We start from the raw sequence: 22,682 nt of genomic DNA, 5'->3' as shown, positions 1-22,682 counted from the left end.
ATCTTTAATTTAATTTAAATCTATCTGACTGCAACGCGCAACTTGCGTCTCAGGCATTATGCGCGCACCTGTCCTGTGTGATTAGGACCACCTGTAGATTTTTTGACCACAGCGCGCAATCGACCCATACCTTTTAAATTATCGATAATCATATCGTAAAAGCAATTTATTTTGCGATGAATCTATTTATTTTTTTACAGAAAAATAATTTATTTAAACACACCATTGTTGTGAGAGGTGTGCCGAATCTGTACCAATTTTTATGAATTGAAACACACTCGAAAGGGTCGCTCAGCAGCGTTCAGCAAAATGTATTCATTAATCACTTAATTTTAGTAAATATTGAGATAATAAATAGATACCTAAATAACTCCTTACAACCAAATAATTGGTGTTAAATATAATCTAATTTTGATAACATGCTTTTGATAGAATTACATTATTCTTCTTTTTCAATGATTGGTGATAATGATCTTTGAAATTGTCTAACGTATATCCTTTCTGGGATCAGCAGTAATTTTAGCTGTTAAAACAAGTTAGACAGGTTCGCAAAAAGATCCGTAATATGTACATATAGAGGAAGTTTGGTAATAAAACACGTTATGGTCGTTGTCTGCATCCATAAAATTTGGTTCGACAATGATCGCCTTCAAGGCCGCAAGGCTCCATGTGTTTTCTTGTTTGCTGGTGCCACTCTTTTTTGGGTCTTCCTCTTTAGCGACTCTCATCGTCTCATTTGTATCTTTTGTCTCACACTATTTTTTATTTTTTTGATTTTCTTGACTTCTGTCCCCAAACAATCAAGATTGTGCAGAGGAAGTCCTGTGTGTTCAGGTACAGTAGAATTATAACCCAGTCTTCGATTCTTTATATATTGGAAACTCTCGATTTTAATGGAGATTTGACACAAAATACCAAAAAATGTTGTTTATAAAATTGGTGTTATCATGGCAATGCTTTTTTTTTACTATTACTCTGTACTATATATAAAGAATTCTACGATATTATGAACTGATAGAGGTATGCTCTTAGTTCACCAGCACAGAATACTCAGCATTATTTCAGAAACTCTAGAAATTCTTAGGGAAATTTAAAATCTTCAGTAGATTTTATAGCTTTATCCAACTGAGAGTCAAAATAAGACGAGAGCTGGTCTACACGTAGCGTAGGATTTTGAGTTGCGAAAAATCTAAAAATAAGCACTAAAATAGGCCACTTAAGAGTAGAAAAAAAGGCTCCAGAAAAAGGCAAAATAGGCACATTGGGTAATAAGTTTTTATTCAAAAATGTAACTAATTCATTAAACTTCTTCTAAATAGCGTAAGTACAACAGTAGGTATTTTTCAACATTTTATCTAATAAAACTCCTCTGCATCTCGAAAATGATCCTTCAAGATCGCACGATGTTAATGGAGAATGTCTGACATTGCAAAATCAGTGTTCCCTATCAAGGCAGCATTAATATTTTTCAAATGTTGAAATCCGTGATGCTTTAGCAGCAGTACTTTCATCTTATTGAAGGCAATTAAACCTACATTTCCAAGCTTGGAAAACACGCTTTTATATGCATTTTCAACTATTTCCATTAATAGATTAATACAGCGACTATAGAGTTGCTGATATTTCGTACATTCCTTGTTCTCCTTGAATTGAAAGTACAGATGGTGGTAGAAACAAATTCGGAATTTAATCCAATTAGGTATGAAAGCTCCGTAAACGTTGGCTGAAGTTTCAACGAAATACACTTAAAAAATACGAAATATGCAGACGAAAAACAGAACGCTTAATAAAAATATTAGCAAATTCGACTGTAAAATGAAGATGCTTAATTTTTTAATTTTTATTGAAAAAAGTTAAGAACTATTTCTTAATTAAACGTTTTGTCATTTCAATAATCTGAAAGGGTTGAGCGCATTAAGCAAAATAAAACAGTAGGTATTTACAATAAACCATACATAAGTATGTATGTATACATAAGTATGTATGTATACTTAGTATTAATAGTACCTACTCGTATAGTTGTATACCAGAAAGATATTCTAAAATGCTGTCCCTAAGTACATCAGTTTTGCAAAAGTGATTCTTCCCAATGCACCGTAGTTGGTGTAAAACCGTTCATTCCATATTCTTGATGAGTGTCACGAAATACACCCGTTATTTGTATGTACTGAATTTGGAATTTGATCCGTTTGACAGGGAATGTTCCACTCTTCTTGATTCTCATTATTACCCCATCATCCTCAGAACTTCGTCGGGATTTTCAAAATTGTCTGAACGGAACCCTCTTGTTTCTCCTTGGAATGAGGAGGGAAGGTTCCACTCCGTTTAATACTCATTATTCTGATTATTTTGGTGCACCGTCGTCAGAATTTCGTCCGGATTTCCAACATTGTCCAAACTGAAAATTTGGTCCAACCATCCATCCACTTTGAGCACTAAAACCTGTTTTAGATCCCGATTTAGTCACACTATGTTATAAAAAAAGAAAACAACCGAAGTTTTATCAATTTTTCAATCATTTTATTCCATCTGGTTTTCATGCTCTTGCAGACCAGCTAATTTTTATTGGATTCTTTTAGGTCTAAACAAGACACTTGGCTTCCAAACCTTCCAAGGGCAGATTAATTTTTTTATGCCACTAATCCAGGTTTCGCTTGAAGTGACTCCAAATACTACAAAGTCCCCAAATTTTGTGTAATTGGCAAATCTGTTGCAATTTCTCCCACCAATATCCATATTTTGACACGACCCAACGTGATTTCGTTCTTTCTTGAACTTCATTCGCCGATTCTTCCGTTCCGACAAATTAATTGTCTGGGCCAGATACATCTTGCAAGTTTTTGTCAGATATTGACTTCTAGCAATAAGTTATAGGGAAGACTACCTGTGGCGTCGTGCCGTTCTTCGAAGGACCGTAATAAATACTCGATTGTTTAAACACTTATATTACATTATATATTTATATATATCACAAGTTGTATGTATTAGAGGGCATCGCGCCCGTACCACCGTCGCGTTCGGTGGTTCTTGTCGTTCTTGAATGTTGTTGTCGAATGAATTCGGGAGAAAGCGCCCTCCGTCCGGTGGGTGGTGTGGTGGGGTGCTTACCCTAGGGCAGGACCGGGCTTGCCCGGCTGGTCTGAATCAGGCCCGTACCGAACATCCAGCCCCCCTTGAATCACCGTGTGATTCAACGTCTTCTTCCTCTGGTGGGAACGGGCAAATGCGGTTGACAGCTCTGGAAACCTCACCGCTGTTGGTTTTCACAATTACCGTACGCACGGTACCATCCTTCCCTGGGTAGACCTCCTTGATGACTCCCATTTTCCAACACAATGGGTGTAGGTTTTCCTCCTTGAGTAGGACCGGTAGGCCTGGTTTAGCCTGATTTGCGCACCGCTCCCTCCACTTCGATCTTTGCTGAAGAGTATTCAGGAATTCCTTACTCCAGCGTTTCCAGAAGTTCTGGGTGATTTGTTGTACATGCTGCCATCTTGATAAGCGATTTTCCTTTGTCGTGGTTAGGTCGGTTTCTGCAGTTGTTGCTAATGTGTCCCCAATAGGGAAATGACCGGGAGTAAGGGAACTAATGTCAACAGGGTCATGGGATAGTGGTGTCAAAGGTCTGGAATTGACGCAAGCCTCAATTTGTGTCAAAACCGTCAAAAGCTCCTCGTATGAAAGTAGTGCGTTACCTACAACTCCTTTCAAATGATATTTTACAGCCTTTCTAGGAATGGTTAACGAATTTAATAGATGTAATTGCTTTGAAAATTCGGGCCATTGTGTATATAGATCTTCAGGTAATGGATCGTCCCATTCAAGTTTATACGACCACGTTTTTTGTCGATACATTTTAACAATGTCACAAGTAAAGGCAAATTGATGTGTGCGAAATCGAGTAATAATTGAAAATAAACTTTGTTGGACAGTTGGTCCCACCATAAGAATGTTATTTAAGCTAATACCAGTACTCGTTTTGCTACTAACGTTAAAAACTACTCGCACCCTCGTGGTTGAGCTTGATTCCTTTACGACAGCATGATGGGGTAAATAATATGAATATTGTTTATTGACATTAACATCAGACGAGTTTGTGATTAATTGCATATGGCCTAAATCAGTATATTCTTGCATGAACTTAATATAATCACTCTTTAGTTGAGGTTTGTTATTCAGCCGGTTTTCTAATGAATGGAACTGTTTTAGAGCAATGTGGTCAGAACGACCTAAATGAGAAACATCTGTTTTAAATGGTAATCTGACAACAAAGCGACCGGAAGGGTCTCTTCTAACCGGTTTGTAGAAATGCCTTTCACATGCTAATTCCTCAACTGACATAGTACTGGTGTTCGTTACCTGCTCCTCCATTTCCCAAAATTTTGTCAATTGTTGATTTAAAGCCTCATCTTTCCCAAACTTTCTAGTACAACCCACAAAACCTTGAGTGCAGGTGTTCGCAATTTTACCTGCTACGATCCAACCGAAGGCCGTTTCCCGCAAATGAACTTGTTTATTAAATATATTAATCTCTTCGTTGCCTATTATTTGCCAAAAATGTTCGGCTCCAATGAGCAAATCAATATTGGTTGATTTATTAAAATTTGGATCAGCTAAGCTCAAATTAGATGGGATATTTAAATCGGAAATCGAATACGACTCGCTTGGATAGGGACCGGTAATTTTTGATAGTACTAGACAATGTAAATTTAACGAGAACGGATTACAACGAGAATGTATTGAAACATTCGTTGCGTTTTTCACAGTAGTTTGTATTTCCCCTACCCCTGTGATTGGATAACTGATTTTTTTCAATTTGCTTCCTAATTTTTGACATAACTCATGCGTTATTAGATTGCTTTGTGAACCACAATCTAACATTACCCGACACTCATGGTACGTACCCTTTGCGTCTGCTATATTTACAACCGCTGTAATCAACAGTGCCGTTACGTTGGTACGATTTGATAAAGACAATGCCGAATTATTATTGGATTGTCTGCTATCGTGTATTAACGAATGATGTTTCATGCGGCATTCTTTGCACCTACTTTTAGAAATACACTTTACGGCAATATGATTTGGCCGCAAACAATTTGCACACAAGTGGCCTTTATTTACGTGTTGAATTTTCAGATTTATCGGCAAATTATTAAACTCCGGGCACTTATAAATGAAATGAGAATCGGCGTTACAATAATAACAATGAACCGCTTTATTCGTGACAGTTTGAACGATAGGTCGGTATTTATTTGAGTTATTATTATTTATATGTTTATTCGACTGCTGAAATTTATGAGCACTGGCATCATTGCGAGACTTATTATTTATATACTGAAAGGATTCTAAAAATTCACACCGTTTTTCTAGGAAAGTTATTAGTTCCTTTAATGTAGGTAATTCGGAGGTTAGTGTGGCCTGCCATTCCCTTTTAGTGGTGTAATCCAATTTTTCACCAATGAATGGCACAATTAACCCATCCCATGCATCAACGTTTAATTTTTGAACTCTAAGGGCTTCTATATTACTACTAACATCTATTACTAATTTACGCAGAGCAACTGAATTAGTCTTAGTGACAGTAGGTGTGTTTAAAATATTTAAAACGTGCTCTTGAGCAATTAGCCTGGCATTATTGTACCGTCTTTTCAACAGATCGTACGCGGATTTATAATTTTCGGCAGAAATAGTTAATGCCTCGATGGTGGCTAGCGCCTCGCCCTTTAGTGATGATTTCAAGTAGTGAAATTTCTGACACTCATTTAAGTTGTTATTAGTATGTATCAAGGACTCAAATGTATCTTGAAATGATACCCATTGTGAATAAGACCCAGAAAATATTGGTAAATTCAATGATGGAAGTTTTACCACCGAATCGGATTGAGTACCACCATCATTTGCTTCAGAAGTTGAAGGCTGGGAAGTGTTTACTTTAAGAGAAAGTTTATGTTTACTGAGATTAGCCTTAATATCGGCTAAAGCGTTATAATATTGTATTTCAACTGTTTCTCGATCGTTATCGTTCTCATCCAATACTTCCATTTTATCTTGATATTGTTCAAATTCTTTCATTGCGTTTTCCAAAGTTTGCAACCTAGCTTCCAGCTGATACACATTATCAGTTGGTTTAAATGCTTTAGCAAAGGACTCGATCCTTGTAATTTTGGATTTAACAGTGCCCCGTTTTTGTCTTAAACTTGCTAACTCAGGCATTGTGATATAGTTAAATAATATAATAAATGAAATATTAAACTTATTAGGAGTTGTAGATAAATCACTCCACGTGCTGGCTCCAGACAAACTTGACACAAATCAACGTTGCTGGATAAATGAAAAGAAAGGAAATTGGGACTTACTGCTTGGCGTTGTTATAGATGGACCACGTGGTGACGTCGCGTGCACTCGTGTTCGCTGAATATCCGGCTCTAACGGACCAAAATGTGGCGTCGTGCCGTTCTTCGAAGGACCGTAATAATACTCGATTGTTTAAACACTTATATTACATTATATATTTATATATATCACAAGTTGTATGTATTAGAGGGCATCGCGCCCGTACCGCCGTCGCGTTCGGTGGTTCTTGTCGTTCTTGAATGTTGTTGTCGAATGAATTCGGGAGAAAGCGCCCTCCGTCCGGTGGGTGGTGTGGTGGGGTGCTTACCCTAGGGGAGGACCGGGCTTGCCCGGCTGGTCTGATTCAGGCCCGTACCGAACACTACCGTACGAACTCTTTTCGGTGTTAACTTCCTTGTAGTCTTCTGTTGGACGGCACCTGAGCAAGTCTGTGGTAAAATTTGCAAACTAGGGAGATCATAATAAATATTGTTTAAATTTTATTAAATAATATCTACCACTTGTAGTTTATGAACTTGATTTTTATCACAAGTAATTTACAAAAATTTGTGTGCAATATTCCACACAGTTGATATTGGATTTAAAAACTATCCGCGTGGGCTCCACTCTCATTCTCGTCAACTTTTTTTTTCTGACATTTAATTGTTTTAATATTTTACTTCAGGTGAGACAAATGTTCTGTATAATTTTTTAAGCGAAAAATGATACAAGATACTGAATGCTGAAGAAATCATTAGTCAATAGACCCTAATCGATCTTAAAAAAAATAGGGGTATTTTTTAGTCTACCATTATAAATCTGGTCGTTTTACGTCTCAGTCATTTCCAAGATGTGTCACTTTTTTGTATTGAATTATTATTAAACGAACTTTTTCCAGATTCACTTGTCACTTTTTTGTACTCAGCTATCGAAAACCTACTTTTGCGTCCTTGGTCTTGTGTTTTTGACCAACATTTTTTTAAATAAAAGGTGGCGCGATCTCTCATCAGCTTTTCAGCCCACAAATTTCTCTTTTCGTAGGTAGATGCAAGTAACACCGAGTAACATTTTGCACTATAGAAACATTTGTGAAGTTTGTAAAGTTTGTGGAAATTTAATGTCACTGATTATTATTAAAGTTTGTCCGGCGAAAGAATGATTAACATATTAAGTCATCACAGGCTACGCACAAGAGTAGGTGGGGAACACCGCCAGTGGCTTAGATATATTTTGTTGTTTAAGGATCTTGGTGTACGCGACAAAGAAAAAACTATACTAGAAATGAAATTTAGCTCTTTCGCCAAATTTTCTGATTTAGTATTTGTAAATTTAGATGAAAGACAAATTTAAAAGAAATTTATTAAAGAAAATATAGACTTATAAATCTTATGTTGAAGTTCTGAAGAGAACTGATGTTTAAAGCTTGCAAAACTTGTAAAACAAACAGTGAAACAAAAAAAAAAATCACAGAGCGTTTGTGAAACACAGGTAAAACACGTAAAACACGAATCGAAATGTTACACACGGCGTTCATTGTGCACATTTATTGGTGAGCTATTCTTACAGCGGCGAAACTCTAAGCTGGGACATCCAGCGGTAGAAGTGGTCTTCGCTTTGATAAGTAATTAGTAACTTTTGAAAGTTAAGCTGCTGGTAGCAGATTATGGTGGTGGAGGTTAAGACATTCTTGGAACAAAATCATTTTCTTTTCTCCGTAAGTTTGTCGCTAGAAAGCTTTCAGGCTGAAAATGGGTGTTAACATTTCAAGGAACTGTCATTATCCTGCACATAATCCGGAAACGTTGGATTTTCAAAAGAATATTAATGCATATTTGAACAAACGTTATCTTATACCAATTTTAGTACATAATCTTCTAAAATTATTTAATTTAGCTGAGGTAGTGAAGCTTGAAAGCCCAGAAAGCATAAGTTTAAATTTGCGAACTGGCAAACTATCGAGATTCCATGTAAACATATTGTTGACAGTTTATTAAAAAATAATTATTCTAACCGTGGACTTACAGTCAAATCACTTGACATACACCTTGTAAAGCATTTATGACTTAAGCGGCTTATGCTAAAGCACCCTTATAAGTCAAGCTGGCTGTTGTGAACAAAGAGCGAAGGTACGGAGTTCTTTTTTAAAAATAATGTAGTTTTCGCGAATTCACCTAGCAATTTCTTTTTTATTGAAGATGAAATTTCGAAATCATCTTGAAAGTGTATTGAGCACACTCGGCTACTCTTTCTTTGTTGGAATAAAGTTTTTAGTGTGAGTTATTTTTTCAGGGATTTTCAATTATTTTATTTAGTTTGTTTAATGGTGCTAGCTATAAGACTAATAGTGCTAGTTGGTGCTAGCTATAAGACTAATAGTGCTAGTTGGTGCTAGCTCTAAACTATTAGGTGCTAGCTTTTCATTGTCTTTAAATTATATTGGGGGGCTAGCGTTAACTTAGCTCCCCCCGAAAATAACCCTTTGACAAAAAGTAAAAGGCTTTTATGTCAATAATTAGATGGTGCTAGCTTTTTCATTAATGGTGCTAGGTTAGAACGAGGTGCTAGCTTTTGAGTAAAATTCATTAACTTGGTGGTGCCAAGTTAACGGACCCCTGTAGGAGGCCAGGGTTGGACACTCATGAATAGAGAGCGGAAAATATGCAGCAAAATTTTGGGAAATATGATCATATGATATGCACCAAATTTATGCAAATATGCAGTAACTTTCTTAATATATGCAGAGATATGCAGCTGCATATGCTCCAAAAACTAAAAAAAAGCGTAATAACCGAACTAAATTTATTTACAAATTACAAAATTAGTAGTAATCGACTATTTAATTACTATTTTGGTAACAATTTATTTTTAAATATTTTTCGAAATATTCTAACCAAAAGTTTTCCGATGATCCTAAAGTATATTTGGTATAGAAAAACTGTGTACTACGTCCACAGATATAAAAATCCTTACCGGTTTAGAGCAGACGCGACAAAACAGTTCCTTCTTGAAGAATAGGTTCAGGAAAAGGTTTAATCCATAAATTAATTTGAGTTATCTTCGACATATTAACACACATGTATCGCTTTAAATGCTTTCAATGCAAACTCACGATGAAAAATAATAGGGTAACGTCCCTTCAACCACCATAACACATACCATTAATACACTTAAGTAACGAACAAAAATATTGGGAATGAACGGTATTTCCAAAAGTAATTAGGGCCCAAATTTACCTGGAAGAATGGCTTAACACCCAATGGATTCTCCAAACTACCATAAAACCCAAACCGTTACTAGTTATTTGAACATCAGGACAATATTTGCAATATGATTAATGAAATTTCGTCTTTCTAGATACATGCCGTTAGAATAACAATCTTTTTTTTTTCAAATTGGCACAAAAATTGATAAAAATTCAAAATATGCACCCGTTACGTGAAATATGCAGCAGAAGGCAAATATATGCAAATATGCAATTTTTTATAGCTGTATTCGTTTTTAATTAGCATGATTCGTTCACATATTAAATATCAAGACTTATATGCAAAAAATAACGGATATGCAAATTTCATAAAATCCGCTCTCTACTCATGAAGAATGTGCTCAGCTGTTTCCTCTTCTTCTTTGCGTCCACGACAGATTGGGTCTGTTGCTACTCCTATCGTATGTAGATGTGGTAATTTCCTGTGAGGATTCCTACCAGTTTACGCAATTTGTCCCTTGAAAGTGAGAGACAAAATTTCGTCAACTTACGGTCTAGTGTCACCATACAAGCTCTACTTTGCCGACAGCTGCTCAACGTCGTCCACATTTGCTCATGGCGTCTATGGGTATATTGCTTTACGAGTTCGTTCGAGAGGGCGACCGAAGGCGTGATTGCCCTTTCGTTTCCTTCGTTATCACTGTGTCCCTTACTCCAACAAAGCTCTACACTATTCCTCTGGGTTACATACCTTAGCGTTTGTCTGCACTCCAGACCAGATCAAACCATGCAGCTCTCCAGGGTTAGTAGTGCAGACTTGCTGTCAGTAAGTATGCGTATTGATTTGTTGCCGATTCTAGCAAGGATTCTAGCTCCCAGCATTATTCCCATCAATTCTGTTTGTAAGACAGACGTGTGGATGCCGAGAGGTACACTGATTTGTGCGTTCAGTTGTTCGGAGTAGATGCCGGCTCCTGAACGACTATCTGTTTTGGCAGTTGGCATCATCGACATAAATATCGTGATGTCGATGTCGGCTTTTCCTTCTGAATTATCATTCATTGATATTCTATATGTCTTTTCATATATTACTTTTGTGCCCATTCGGTCACAACCCATCCTTAACAAGGGTATTCTGTTGAACACCTCCGTCAAGATACGAGTGTGCTTCGTTATGCTGCCTTGCTTGTTCCATACTCCCAGAGAGTGAAGTCTTAGAGACGTCCTCATTGTCGCTTCCTCTATGTAAAGGTTAAGAGGTGCTAAACAAAAAAGTGTCTCCAGAGCCGATGTGGGAGTGGTTCTCATTGCTCCTGTAATAAACACTGAGACACGCCATTCTCTAAACGTGTTCAAGTTGCAGGGCTGTTGTTTTTTGTCTGGGTCTGGGCCACCATGCTAAAGGTCCATAGCACAGCATCGGTTTGACTATTGCCGTGTAGATCCAGAGGGCGATCTTGGGGTTTAAACCCCACGACCTTCCCACCACCCTACGACATTGCCAAAGAGCCGAGCGTGGTTTTTCCACTTTATTATCTACATGCTTCTTCCAATTCAGTCGCCAGTCCAATACAACTCCCAGGCATTTGACTTCGTCCGAAAGTTGAAGCGTTGTGTTAAATATTTTTGGCATCTGTAGTGTGACAATTTTCCTTTTCGTAGTGAACAGGATTACTTTCGTCTTCTCTCCATTAACGGAGAGGGAATACGTTGTGTGAACATTACAAAGGAACTAGATTTAAAAAATTGGGATGTTACACTTGGCACTACTGTTACATAAAGTGATCAGCAATTACTGTTTCAACTGGTACCAACAAATTTTCCTCGAAATTGGTAAAATCATCACCCAATCTTACCACCTTGAGGCCAACAATAATTGGAAAATTATTAAATGAATTTTTGCATTCCTGGGTTAAATATTACATATTTTGTTGGAGTGACACTTTAATTACCAGGCTTAAACTAAGAAAAATTATGGTACTAGAGATTATTTCGTCGAAAATCTGTTTTCTAACCTTTCTCAGCTTAGTCTATAAGGAGATCCTGGTCTCCTAGCAGCGTGAGCCCATCGCCTGTCCGTCTGGCATTTGTCACTTGTAGGTCCGGGGGGTACCAAGGACACATAATATTTCAAATAAGTTTCTCTATAAATCGACTGATCGCCAAACAAATTTTAGAACACTAGAACTGAAAATTAATGCTTAGTGGACACGTTTTTGGTGAAAGCAGACATATACAATCAGCTTCATTTACGTAAAATGTTCGGATTTTCATTATTTGAATTATCAAAGAATACCAAAAAAATTATAAAATTGATTATAAAAATATTAAATATGCAAACATCTTTAATAAACACCAGTAGTCAAGTAATAATTAACAATCAATTCATGCACAGCTGAAAAGACCGCACTGGAAAATGCAATTTGATTTTGAAAATATCTACACATGGGAGAGAGACAACCAATGATTCAGTTTTTAGTAATAAGGTTCCTTGTTTTTTAAAGTGCTAATTTTGAGAACGATATTTTTGATAATTCTTGCGTAACCCACTTGACGTACAAACATTTATAAGCATCGTGATAAACTTATATATTTAGGGCCAGTTTATTCAATATTATCTTAATCATGTATTTAGTGAGCCATTTAACTACGTCTGATTGGCGCAGAGTCGACCACGTAGTACTCTAATGCCATGTTAAAAATTTAATCGCAATCAAATGAGTATTTAATTCAGCTTCTGCAATTTGGGTCCTAAACTCACTTTAAAGTACAAAAGGAGTTTGAAAAGTGGAGTGACAGTGGCTGGTTGTATTGTTCGCAGTGTTCCCTAAACTGGCAATTCACAACACCAGATTCAATCATAGAAGAGTTCGAGGCAATTGTACCTCATCAAACGGGAGAAGCGGGTGCTCACCCAATTTGTCCGTAAGGAATCCCTGAATCCTGCTGTAATAATAACCTATAACTGCAAACAAATATTTCGTTCTTCTATCGCAAGATTAAGATTTTGCTATACAGCAAAAACTTATCTCCGGCACTGGCGATATCAATTAGCGCTTGCCACACAAGCAGGCCGTCCGCAATCATAATGAGATATCCCAGAACTAACTACACCGGAAAGTACACACTTCTCTTTATTTTTATTAATATGGCATCTCCTATTGTTCAAAACACCTGCCCAAGTAAAGAACAGGTCATAATTATTAACGCTATAGAAGAAACTAAACTAGGTGATTGTGTTACTGCTCTGGCCAACATCGTTGATCCCAAAAGTATTCTCTTTGCATCCCGTATGTCCAACAAGCGTATATGCATCTACTTTTCGAACACAAACATTATTGATGATCTTGTCGCCAATTATTCAAATATTAAAATCAACGACCAAACCTTAAATATTCGGCGCTTAATAACTCCGAGTCGCCGCATAATACTCTTTAATGTCTGCCCCTCCATCCCCATGAACTTTTGGAAAACTCTGTGGAACGGCTGGGCTTTAAATTAATGTCTCGTATGGCCTTCTTAAGGGCAGGCATCCCGGGCGATCAGTTTGTTCACATTTTAAGCTTCAGAAGACTTGTTTATGTCAGTACGAACGATACAGTAGAGCTTCCATCATCCATACTCATTAACTTCGATGAAACGACTTACCGAATATTCACAACGTATGACAAACTGGTTTACTTCTCCTGTAAAGTTGCTGGGCACATAGATACCGCATGTCCTAATAATATCCCCCAAGAAACATCTGCCTTGGTTGTCCCAGAAAATTCGCAAAAAGGGTAGATGTCAAGTAACGAAAGTCCGCTCAACACTCCTAGTCTAGCAAAGGATTCCCTGCCAACATTAAATACCTTTGTGCCTGCTACTTCTGTCTTCCAAAGAATTAAGGACACCAGTGATGTAGTTAACACTGTACCTTACCCTCCTAACAAACGCCCAGCTGACTCTTTATCTTGGTCGCCAGTGGAATATACGTCTAGTCCACCTTTCCAAGGACTCAATGCCTCCCAATTAAATACTGCTCCAGAATTTTTAGAACCCACAAGGCCAGCTCAATAGTCCAAAAAAATCAAGAACAGTTTATCTTCTGATAGTCTATCTTCTGATAATGGAAATTTGAGTAAAATAGCTGAACATCTCCAACCATTGAAACCAATTATAAGGACATAGCATTGAAATGAAGCGAGACGTATACAGGCTGCATATCATGTAGAAAATGAAATTTTCAACTTTTAAAATCGCGATATCTCACGAACAATGATTCGTACGAAAAAAAGTATTGGAACAAATTTTGTAGAGAATTGTATGGTCTCCAACTTTTGTCTGGTCTATTTTTACGATGAAACTTACGGTTTCAAATAAAAATTGGAAAAACCTGCATCTTTGACTTTTGACCTTGGATAAAATTTTTTGCAGAAGTAGGGTCCAAGGGGATTTTTGACATTTGATTGGTAAGGGTTTATTTAACGTCTATACCAATTTTCAGCTCTATACGAATTTTGGCTAAGGTAAATGCCTATTTTGACTGGACTATTTACTTATTATGCATATTTATGACTGCTATGGCTAATAAGTAACAAACTCATATTATTTTAACTTAAGGGTTGGTATAAAAAAAATAAATAAAATTCGAAGGGTTCAATTTTATTATTTACACTTTTACACTGTACTGGGCACTATCGTTATTGTTGTTCCAGTATCTGCAGAATTTGGTTAATTTGTTCATTTATTTCAACGTTTACACTACCATCAGTACATATTATCAATTGTGTCCGAATAAGATGAAAAATCATCTAATTGCGTGTTCATACCGTTACCATAAGGGTCCATTTCATTGAATCTGGTCTTCAGTGCGGTAAGACGAAAAATCATTTAATTGAGAGTTCATACAATTACCATAAGCGTACATTTCATTACTGCGGTAATGCCTTAAACTATTATGGTCATTATTTATTATGCATATTTATGACTGCTGTGGCTAATAAATAACAAACTGCATATTATTTTAGCTTAAGGGTTGATACAAGAAAAATAAATAAAACTCGAAGGCTCAAATTTTATAATTTACAATTTTATTTCAAGAACCATGTCCATGCTGAATATTTACACATTATATACCGTACTATACACTATCGTTACATAAAAACATTATAAATCATAAACTAGTGAACGATGCTGATCCATTGGCCATATCCTGCTGACCATGCCACACTGGATTCTGGTGTTGTTCCAGTACCTGCGGAACCTGGTTATACCGTTCATACAATTGACCGTTTACACTATCATCAGTAGACGTAATCAACTGCGTGTAAGGATAAGATGAAAAATCATTTAACTGGGTGTTCATTAGGTTACCATAAGGGTACACTTCATTGGTCGGTAGAATCTGGTCTCCAGTGCCATTAAAGTTATTGAACGAAATATGCTATGGGGACGGCTCTGGAGTGATCGGAAACTGGTACTGTTGATCTTCTCGTTTGATTGGGTTTTGATCATTTGCACTGGGAAGTGAGTACTGCACTGAAGGTTGAATCAAATGTTGAGGAACTTGAAGCACTTGTACGGTATTAGTAGCTGGTGAAATATCCTTGGGGTTAAGCTGTGCCGGTAAGGTCCTCAAGTTCTCGGATTGTGTTGTTTCTCCCGCCATATCATTGTTCACAATTTGAGGCGACGCAGCTCGACCACATTCTTTTTTATATTTCATCCGTCTATTTTTGAACCAGACTTTTATTTGTTGTTCGGACAATTTTAGTTTCTTCGCCAGATGAGTCCGCGACGTCGTGAGATATTTATCTCTACTGAATTCTCCTTCGAGTTCTGAAAGTTGCTGAGAGGTATATACCGTGCGAGTCCTTTTCGGGGTCAAATTGGGTTGTTGCGTTTCCTTTGGACAGCACCTGAGCAAGTTTGTGTTAAAATTAACAATCTAGGGAAATCTTAATTGTAAACTTACTTGTGGTGGGTTGACTGCTGTCCAGCTGTTGGTAGATCGACATGTTGTAATATGGAGCTGGATAATTCCAGTCAGGAGCACGTACCTGTAACTTTTAAAAGAAGCACGTAAATAGGGAAAGAATGGTTTAGCAATGGTTAATTTAAAAATCAATATCTATTTAGTATTTACCATTTGATTGGTTTGCTGGGGGTCTATTTTGGAACCAGACTTTTACTTGTTGTTCGGACAATTTCAGTCTCTCCGCCAGATGAATCCTTAGCGACCTCGTGAGATATTTATCTCTATTGAATTCTCGGTATATGCCGTGCGAGTCCTTTTCGGAGTTAAGTTGGTTTGTTGCGTTTCCTATTAGACAGCACATGAGCAAGTTTGTGTTAAAATTGACAATCTAGGGAAATCTTAATTGTAAACTTACTTGTAGTGGGTTGACTGCTGCTCAGTGGTCGGTAGATGGGCAGGATGTAATATTGAAATGGATAATTCCAAGCAGGAGCGGGTACCTGTAATTTTTGAAACAAGCACGCAAATATGGAAAAAATGGTTTAGCAATGGTTAATTTAGAAATCAATATCTGTTTATTATTTACCATTTGATTGGTTTGTTGGAAGTCAAAATTATAGTTTACGACGCCAGGAGTACCAGCACCCAAAGCGTTGAAATTTGGAATAAGTGAACTGCTGGTGAAGTCTCTTGACATGGTCATGGTGCAGAACATACACGAAGGTACTGATGATAACTGAGCTTCTCTACAAATTGTGGGAATTATATAGGTTTTCCCACCCCTTTTTTTGGAAGCAGACTTTTACTTGTTGTTCGGACAATTTCAGTCTCTCCGCTAGATGAATCCTCAGCGACCTCGTGAGATATTTATCTCTATTGAATTCTCGTTCGAGTTCAAAAAGTTGCTGAGTGGTATATAAGGTGCGAGTCCTTTTCGGAGTTAAGTTGTTTTCTTAGGTTTCCTGTTGGACAGCACCTGAGCAAGTTTGTGTTAAAATTAACAATCTAGGGAAATCTTAATTGTAAACTTACTTGTATTGGGTTGACTGTTGCTCAGTTGTCGGTAGATGGGCAGGTTGTAATATTGAGATGGATAATTCCAAGCAGGAGAGGGTACCTGTAATTTTTGAAACAAGCACGTAAATATGGAAAAAATGGTTTAGCAATGGTTAATTTAAAAATCAATATCTATTTAGTATTTACCATTTGATTGGTTTGTTGGGAGTCAAAATTATAGTTTACGACGCCAGGAGTACCAGCACCCAAAGCGTTGAAATTTGGAATAACTGAACTGTTGGCGAAGTCTCCGCCGTTACACGAAGGTTCTGATGTTAACTGAACTTCTCTACAAATTGCGGGGATTATATACGTTTTCCCACCCCTTTCCAAAGATTAGTAATCGGTCGCTTCAACTCTATTGGTTAAGATAACAACGTTTGACCGACCACTCAGAAGTGAGGGTCCAGTTGAAGAGAACAAAGTTCTGGTGCATGAGCAGAAGGTGGAGGGGTTTATTTATTGTAATCCACCACGACGCCGATAACCAACACGGTGGTCTGGCAAAGGCATTTCCCCTCCCACACATAAAAAAACATTTTTCTTGTTTTCATATCAAATCCAATACAATGTATATTTCATGTTTCCATATTTCGGAGTGTTAATTGACCAGAGTCTGACCCGTGGAAAAAATTATTTTTTTTTAAGTATCAATTCAATTCTCGCAAAAGCTTACTATAGCGTTAATATGCGTAATATTCTAATGATTCTAATTTATAAAAGAAATTATGGCTTTTGTTTATAAATACAACATTAAAGGACCAGTATATATAGTATTTTAACTGAGATTAACTTAATTACGCATTTAACGAGGCGTTTAGCGGTGTCTGATTGGCGTAGAGTCGTCACGTGGTTACGCGTATTAAAAATTTAATCGCAATCCAATATTTAATCAAACTTCTACAAACCGGGTCTATATGTGCCATTTTTGATCCAAGCTATAATTTAAAATTAATTAACACACATAATAATATCAGTTGCTTTAGCGTTAATTGACTAAAATTATAGTCAGTCTATACGTAATCATGAAAGCAATTTATTTTCTCCTATTTTTTTTACAAAAATGTAGGAAAAAAAATGTTAGAAATTTGCTTCCACTAGGAATATGGATGTTGAAGAAAAGTTAAGTTTCTATATTTGTTTGTGTGTGCTGTTTATCCGCATTCAAAAACAAGGTGACTAATATGTTTGTGTTACGATTTACAAATTTTTCTAAAACGTTGGAATACTGTTGACGATATTTTCATAAAGGGCACCAGTTTTTTTGTGTTTGCGGAGCAATTAAAATTAAATTAACTGAAGAATATAAAAACTAAGTTTGGGGATTTAAATTTTAAATTTGATTTTCGTGGAATGTCATTGGTTTGAACGTCGAGAATTATTATTTTTAAGGCTCCACCACACACCAAGAAAATTTCTATTTTAAAAGATATGCAACTTGTAAAACAACCCATGCTATCTCATAATGACAGCTGCCACTCATCTCTAAGGGTTAAAATCGTTCGCTTCGTTTACAATAGTTTTATTACTGGTATTGTCAGCTTATCTACTACGAAAGAAAACACTGTTTCTCAGCTTACGCTCGGGAAGTAAAAATGCAAAAACACGTCGATTGGTATATAAAAATTGCCATTTTGTAATATTAGTTTCAAAAGTTTTGAGCGACATTTGACAGGTGTATGACGTCATCGATAATTTTTTAAATAGCACCTCCTACTTTTTTTTTAGCATAAAAAAATTGATATGTGGTTTAACCTAATTTACTGTCATAAGAAACTAACAGAGCCAAATGTGTGTTTTAAAATAAATTAATAAAATCATTGTCAGAGACTGTTGAGATCTTTACTCGCAATACACATAACAAAAAAATGCTTGTTCATATATATAATTCCGACCATAATTCTTACTCTTATTTTTAAATTCCTGTTTCCATAAAAATTCGTACGTGTTGGGCATATTCTGTAAGTAGGTAAAAAAGTAAAATTAAATTTCCAAGAATATTTTATTGTAGGTACGAAGGTATGTACGTTACTGTGAGTATTTCCTAGTAATCTTGGAATTTTTCAACCCAAAATCTTAGAAATTTAGGTAGGTACCTAGTTACCTCTCGGAATGTATTTTGAATGAAGCAAATTGGTCGAAAGTTATTTAGACAGAACTTCTCTCGCCTCTGAAATGCAATAAAACAAACCCAGCTTTTTCGAAGAATTATAAAATTTGATTATGCGAATTTTGTTTTTTTATGAGAACCCGGATAAGTTAAAATTTTTTCCAAAAATTCTAGATGTCTAGGGTGAAAATTCTACACGGATTTACACACCACAATTGCAGGAGTATCTTATTTTATAAAATTTAAAAAACTTTGGAGATGACGTCATCCCATTGTGGTGGAGATGATTTGCCAAATTTTAGTTAGCGTTTAACCATCTACATGATATTTCTAATGTATATATAAAATATGGCAATAATCGATCCAGTAGTTTCGGAGAACACTTGTCTAATAAAAAATGGATACAGACACCAGACAGACAGATAGACAGACAGACAGACAGACAGACAAACAGACGGACGGACCTACGGAAACGGGAGACCACTTTTTTCGTACTCTAGGGGTCATGACACGTCGAGAAATTAGTATTGGACGCAGAATTGTTGACATAGGCCACTTATTAACAACACTGAAATCAAGCAGTCATAATATGTTGGGTTGCACTTTAGAGAATATTGAAATAACTCATGAAAATTGTTATGGTTTAAAAAGTGTTTTCTACTGCAAATGTAATATGTACGGAATATTCGGTAATTTTTGTACTGAGCCATAGATATCCCTCAAATACCCCAGGCGACATATCGTAAAGCCGTGGCTAGAGTTCTAAAGAGCATCGAAGCACTTTTCGAAGAACGAACCAAAACGCAGGTAAAGAAGACTACCGATTAGCTGTGAAAGCGAGGGATGTAGATAATGATTGCGTCCCATATATTACCGTTATTGTCGATGGAACTTGGAGCAAACGCTCTTACAAATACCATTACAATGCACTGTCTGGGGTAGGACGCATAATTGGTTCCAGAACTAAAAAAATACTTTATGTTGGAGTCAAAAACAAACTTTGTAGTTTCTAGTAAAATCTATATGAAACAGAAAAAAGAAATTCCAACACATAACTCTTTTAAAAACTGGGAGCAAACATCTATGTATGTTCATGGAAGCTTCAATTATCTTAGAGGGATTTACTTTAGATACTTTATAGGAGAATTATAGGCGACGAGGATAGTAGCGTATTAAAAAAAGTTCGGGCTGCAAAACCAAATGGTGCATATTATTTTATAGAAAAAATTGAATGTAGAAATCACATACTTCGTAATTATGTTCCAACATTAGAGAAATAGTTAAAACAACGAAAGCAGATATCACTATTAAAAATGTTCTTAAAAATAGTATTTTAAAATTTAGAACAGCTGTTATAAGTGCTATCAAATTTAGCAAAAATGAGCTTCTTCAAAACCAAATGGTGCATATTATTTTATAGAAAAAATTGAATGTAGAAATCACATACTTCGTAATTATGTTCCAACATTAGAGAAATAGTTAAAACAACGAAAGCAGATATCACTATTAAAAATGTTCTTAAAAATAGTATTTTAAAATTTAGAACAGCTGTTATAAGTGCTATCAAATTTAGCAAAAATGAGCTTCTTCCTTTTTTTTTCCAGCATATAGGTATTTGGCAATCACGAACAATGTGCAAGCTATTTTTGTTATAAAAGAGGACAGTTAAATGATATTTTATAAATTACAGCTTACCGCGTCAGCTAATATTTTGGGTTGCCTAACTGGCTTTGCAGTTTTTTTTACAATAACTAAAAGAAGCAAAATTTTAACAGAAAATTAAAAATGGCGCCTAAAGTAGAAAAAAATTCTCTATCACCTCGATAGTTTTTAAAAGCACACCGAGTTATAGTTTTCGCTAAAAATCTGCTCGGTTTTTTTATTTTAAAAACTGCTACGTTTTTTAAAAAATACAAGACTCTTCCTTAATTGTAATTAACGTAACTCACATTTTACAGTACGAGTGAGATGTTTCAGAACGAGGCGACGAAGGAGCCGAGTTCTAAATTTCGAGACGATTACTGTGAAAAGAGTTACCGGACGTATGTCGTTATGTATTTTATTTTATACTCAGTCGATTTTTAAGCTCTTTAATTTAGGTATGGATTATTCAAAATTAAAAAAAACAATTATCAAGCCATTGAATTATAATTTTGATAGCAACGGTTTCTATCATAAATTGTTTCATTTATGTTGATATTTTTATAAAAATGTCACAAGACGAAATTCCAGAGAATATTATTATAAAATGGGTCGAAGCCACTGAAAAATTAATTCCGGCATAGTCGATCGATCGATATAAGAAGGAATTGGAATTATTTAATCAATGGAAGCAAATAAATGACGTTAAGTCAATCAATGAGGAAGTTATGTTGGCTTATATGTTAGATTTGGTAAGAAGTTATATTTATTTTAATAATAAACCTTCACTGTCTGAAATACTTTTCTAGTCTAAAAAAATGAGTAGTTCTTCACTGTGGTCAAAACATTCAATGGTGAAATCAATGCTGCTGGTACATGAAAATGTCGACATTTCACGTTTTTCAAAAGTTATGGCATTTTTAATGAAGATGTTAGTAGGATATGAACCTAAAAAAGCGAAGACACTCACTAGAGATGACGTAAATCGATTTTTGAAGGAAGCTTCTGGTAAGGAGTACCTATTGGCAAAGGTGAATAACAAAAAGTGTAGTTACTAATATAAAACCAAGTTGTGTTTTAGGTCGTTGCAATGCTTGGTACAGCTGGAAGTTGCCGCCGAGAAGAGTTGTACAATATATCTCTTGATGATGTGCAAGATACGAGCTCGCAGTTAGTAATGACTATTCCTATCAGCAAAACACATCAAAAGAGGGTTTTACAGTAATCAACGAGGTCGAAGGTATAAAGTTTTTGGAATTGTATAAAAGATATGTTAAATTGAGGCCCAAAAATTTACCTCATAAGATGCTATTTGTGGGATGTAGAAATGGCAGGTGCATTTCTCAAAGAGTTGGAATTCATACTTGAGCAATACCTAGTAAGATAGCCGAATTTCTTGAATTAGAAAACCCAAAAGCATACACAGGCCACAGCTTTCGACGTACCTCAGCTACGCTTTTGGCAAATGCTGGAGTTGATTTAAGTGTATTGAAGAGACACGGCGGTTGGAAAAGCTCAACAGTGGCGGAAAAATACATTGAAGAATCGATGGAAGGCAAAACAAAAATTGCTCGCATGATCCTAGGTGGAGAAAACTTTCTGCAAGTTTTGCAACCACAACAGAGCTGAAATGAAAACTTTGCATCTACTTCCTCAGCAATTAATCTAACGGAGATTAAAAGTGTTAAAACTGAAAACATTCCTCCAGTTAAAGTTACAGAAAATACTAACTGTACAATTAATATAACTATTAAGTTTAAGGTATATTTGTATTTTTTATTATGAATAAATTTGTTTATTTTTTGTTTCTTGTTCTTGTTGTATTATGTAAAATTTTAGTACCGTAAAGCTTTATTTACCGGCCGCAAATCAGTCCGGTAAATTGGCAAAAAAGAGCAAGTATGAAATAAAGATTTTTATGTCATGAGCACGCAGATGTATCGCCCTACTCTTCAACTGTTAAAATGAAGTCGCAAAATGAGTTGGCGTTTTGCCTTATTTTGGCATCTTTTAATGACTGTGAGGAGGAGCCTTAACAATGCACAAGCACCGACAGAAAGCTACAATGATGGCAGGTATTTAAAATATGAGGGTTTCGGTGAAGAGGTGTTTAGGTGTTTTAATATTGTGGGCCTCATTATCTCTACCAAAAATTGATTTTCGTGGAATTAGTGCTATGAACCAGAAAAATGTTCCGCCTACTTCAGGAAATTTTCTTTCAAGTTGACAGCACTGCACCACCTCAATTTGATTGGTTGAAAACATAACGTCAACGGCAACATAACGGTGAAAGATAAAAGTTGGTCATCTCGAACGTCACCCCAGCGGCGTGCCAACTTCCAACGGCAACGGCAACGGATGATATAAACAACGCATACCTT

The 22,682-nt window shown here is 36.1% G+C and overlaps 2 protein-coding genes across 2 annotated transcripts; both read right to left on the bottom strand.

Annotated features, from left to right (window-relative positions):
* Positions 1-14,960: 14,960 nt before the first annotated feature.
* On the bottom strand, positions 14,961-15,534 carry LOC135128791 (homeobox protein Hox-C6b-like). The gene is made up of 2 exons (XM_064055870.1): positions 15,492-15,534; positions 14,961-15,355 (listed from the first exon to the last, which is right to left on the bottom strand). The coding sequence occupies exons 1-2, from the start codon at positions 15,532-15,534 to the stop codon at positions 14,961-14,963; spliced, it is 438 nt and encodes a 145-aa protein (XP_063911940.1).
* A 117-nt stretch (positions 15,535-15,651) lies between these two features.
* Positions 15,652-16,191, bottom strand: LOC135128789 (homeobox protein Hox-A7-like). The gene is made up of 3 exons (XM_064055869.1): positions 16,081-16,191; positions 15,910-15,994; positions 15,652-15,839 (listed from the first exon to the last, which is right to left on the bottom strand). The coding sequence occupies exons 1-3, from the start codon at positions 16,189-16,191 to the stop codon at positions 15,652-15,654; spliced, it is 384 nt and encodes a 127-aa protein (XP_063911939.1).
* Positions 16,192-22,682: the final 6,491 nt, after the last annotated feature.

This window comes from Zophobas morio, unplaced genomic scaffold (genome assembly GCF_036711695.1).
Source record: "Zophobas morio isolate AGI-343-1 ecotype UQ-CSIRO unplaced genomic scaffold, CSIRO_AGI_Zmor_V1 ptg000014l, whole genome shotgun sequence".
In the NCBI taxonomy this organism is placed as follows: Eukaryota; Metazoa; Arthropoda; class Insecta; order Coleoptera; family Tenebrionidae; genus Zophobas; species Zophobas morio.
The sequence above is the reverse complement of the archived record's forward strand: the minus strand, read 5'-3'. Positions and strand labels throughout refer to the sequence as shown.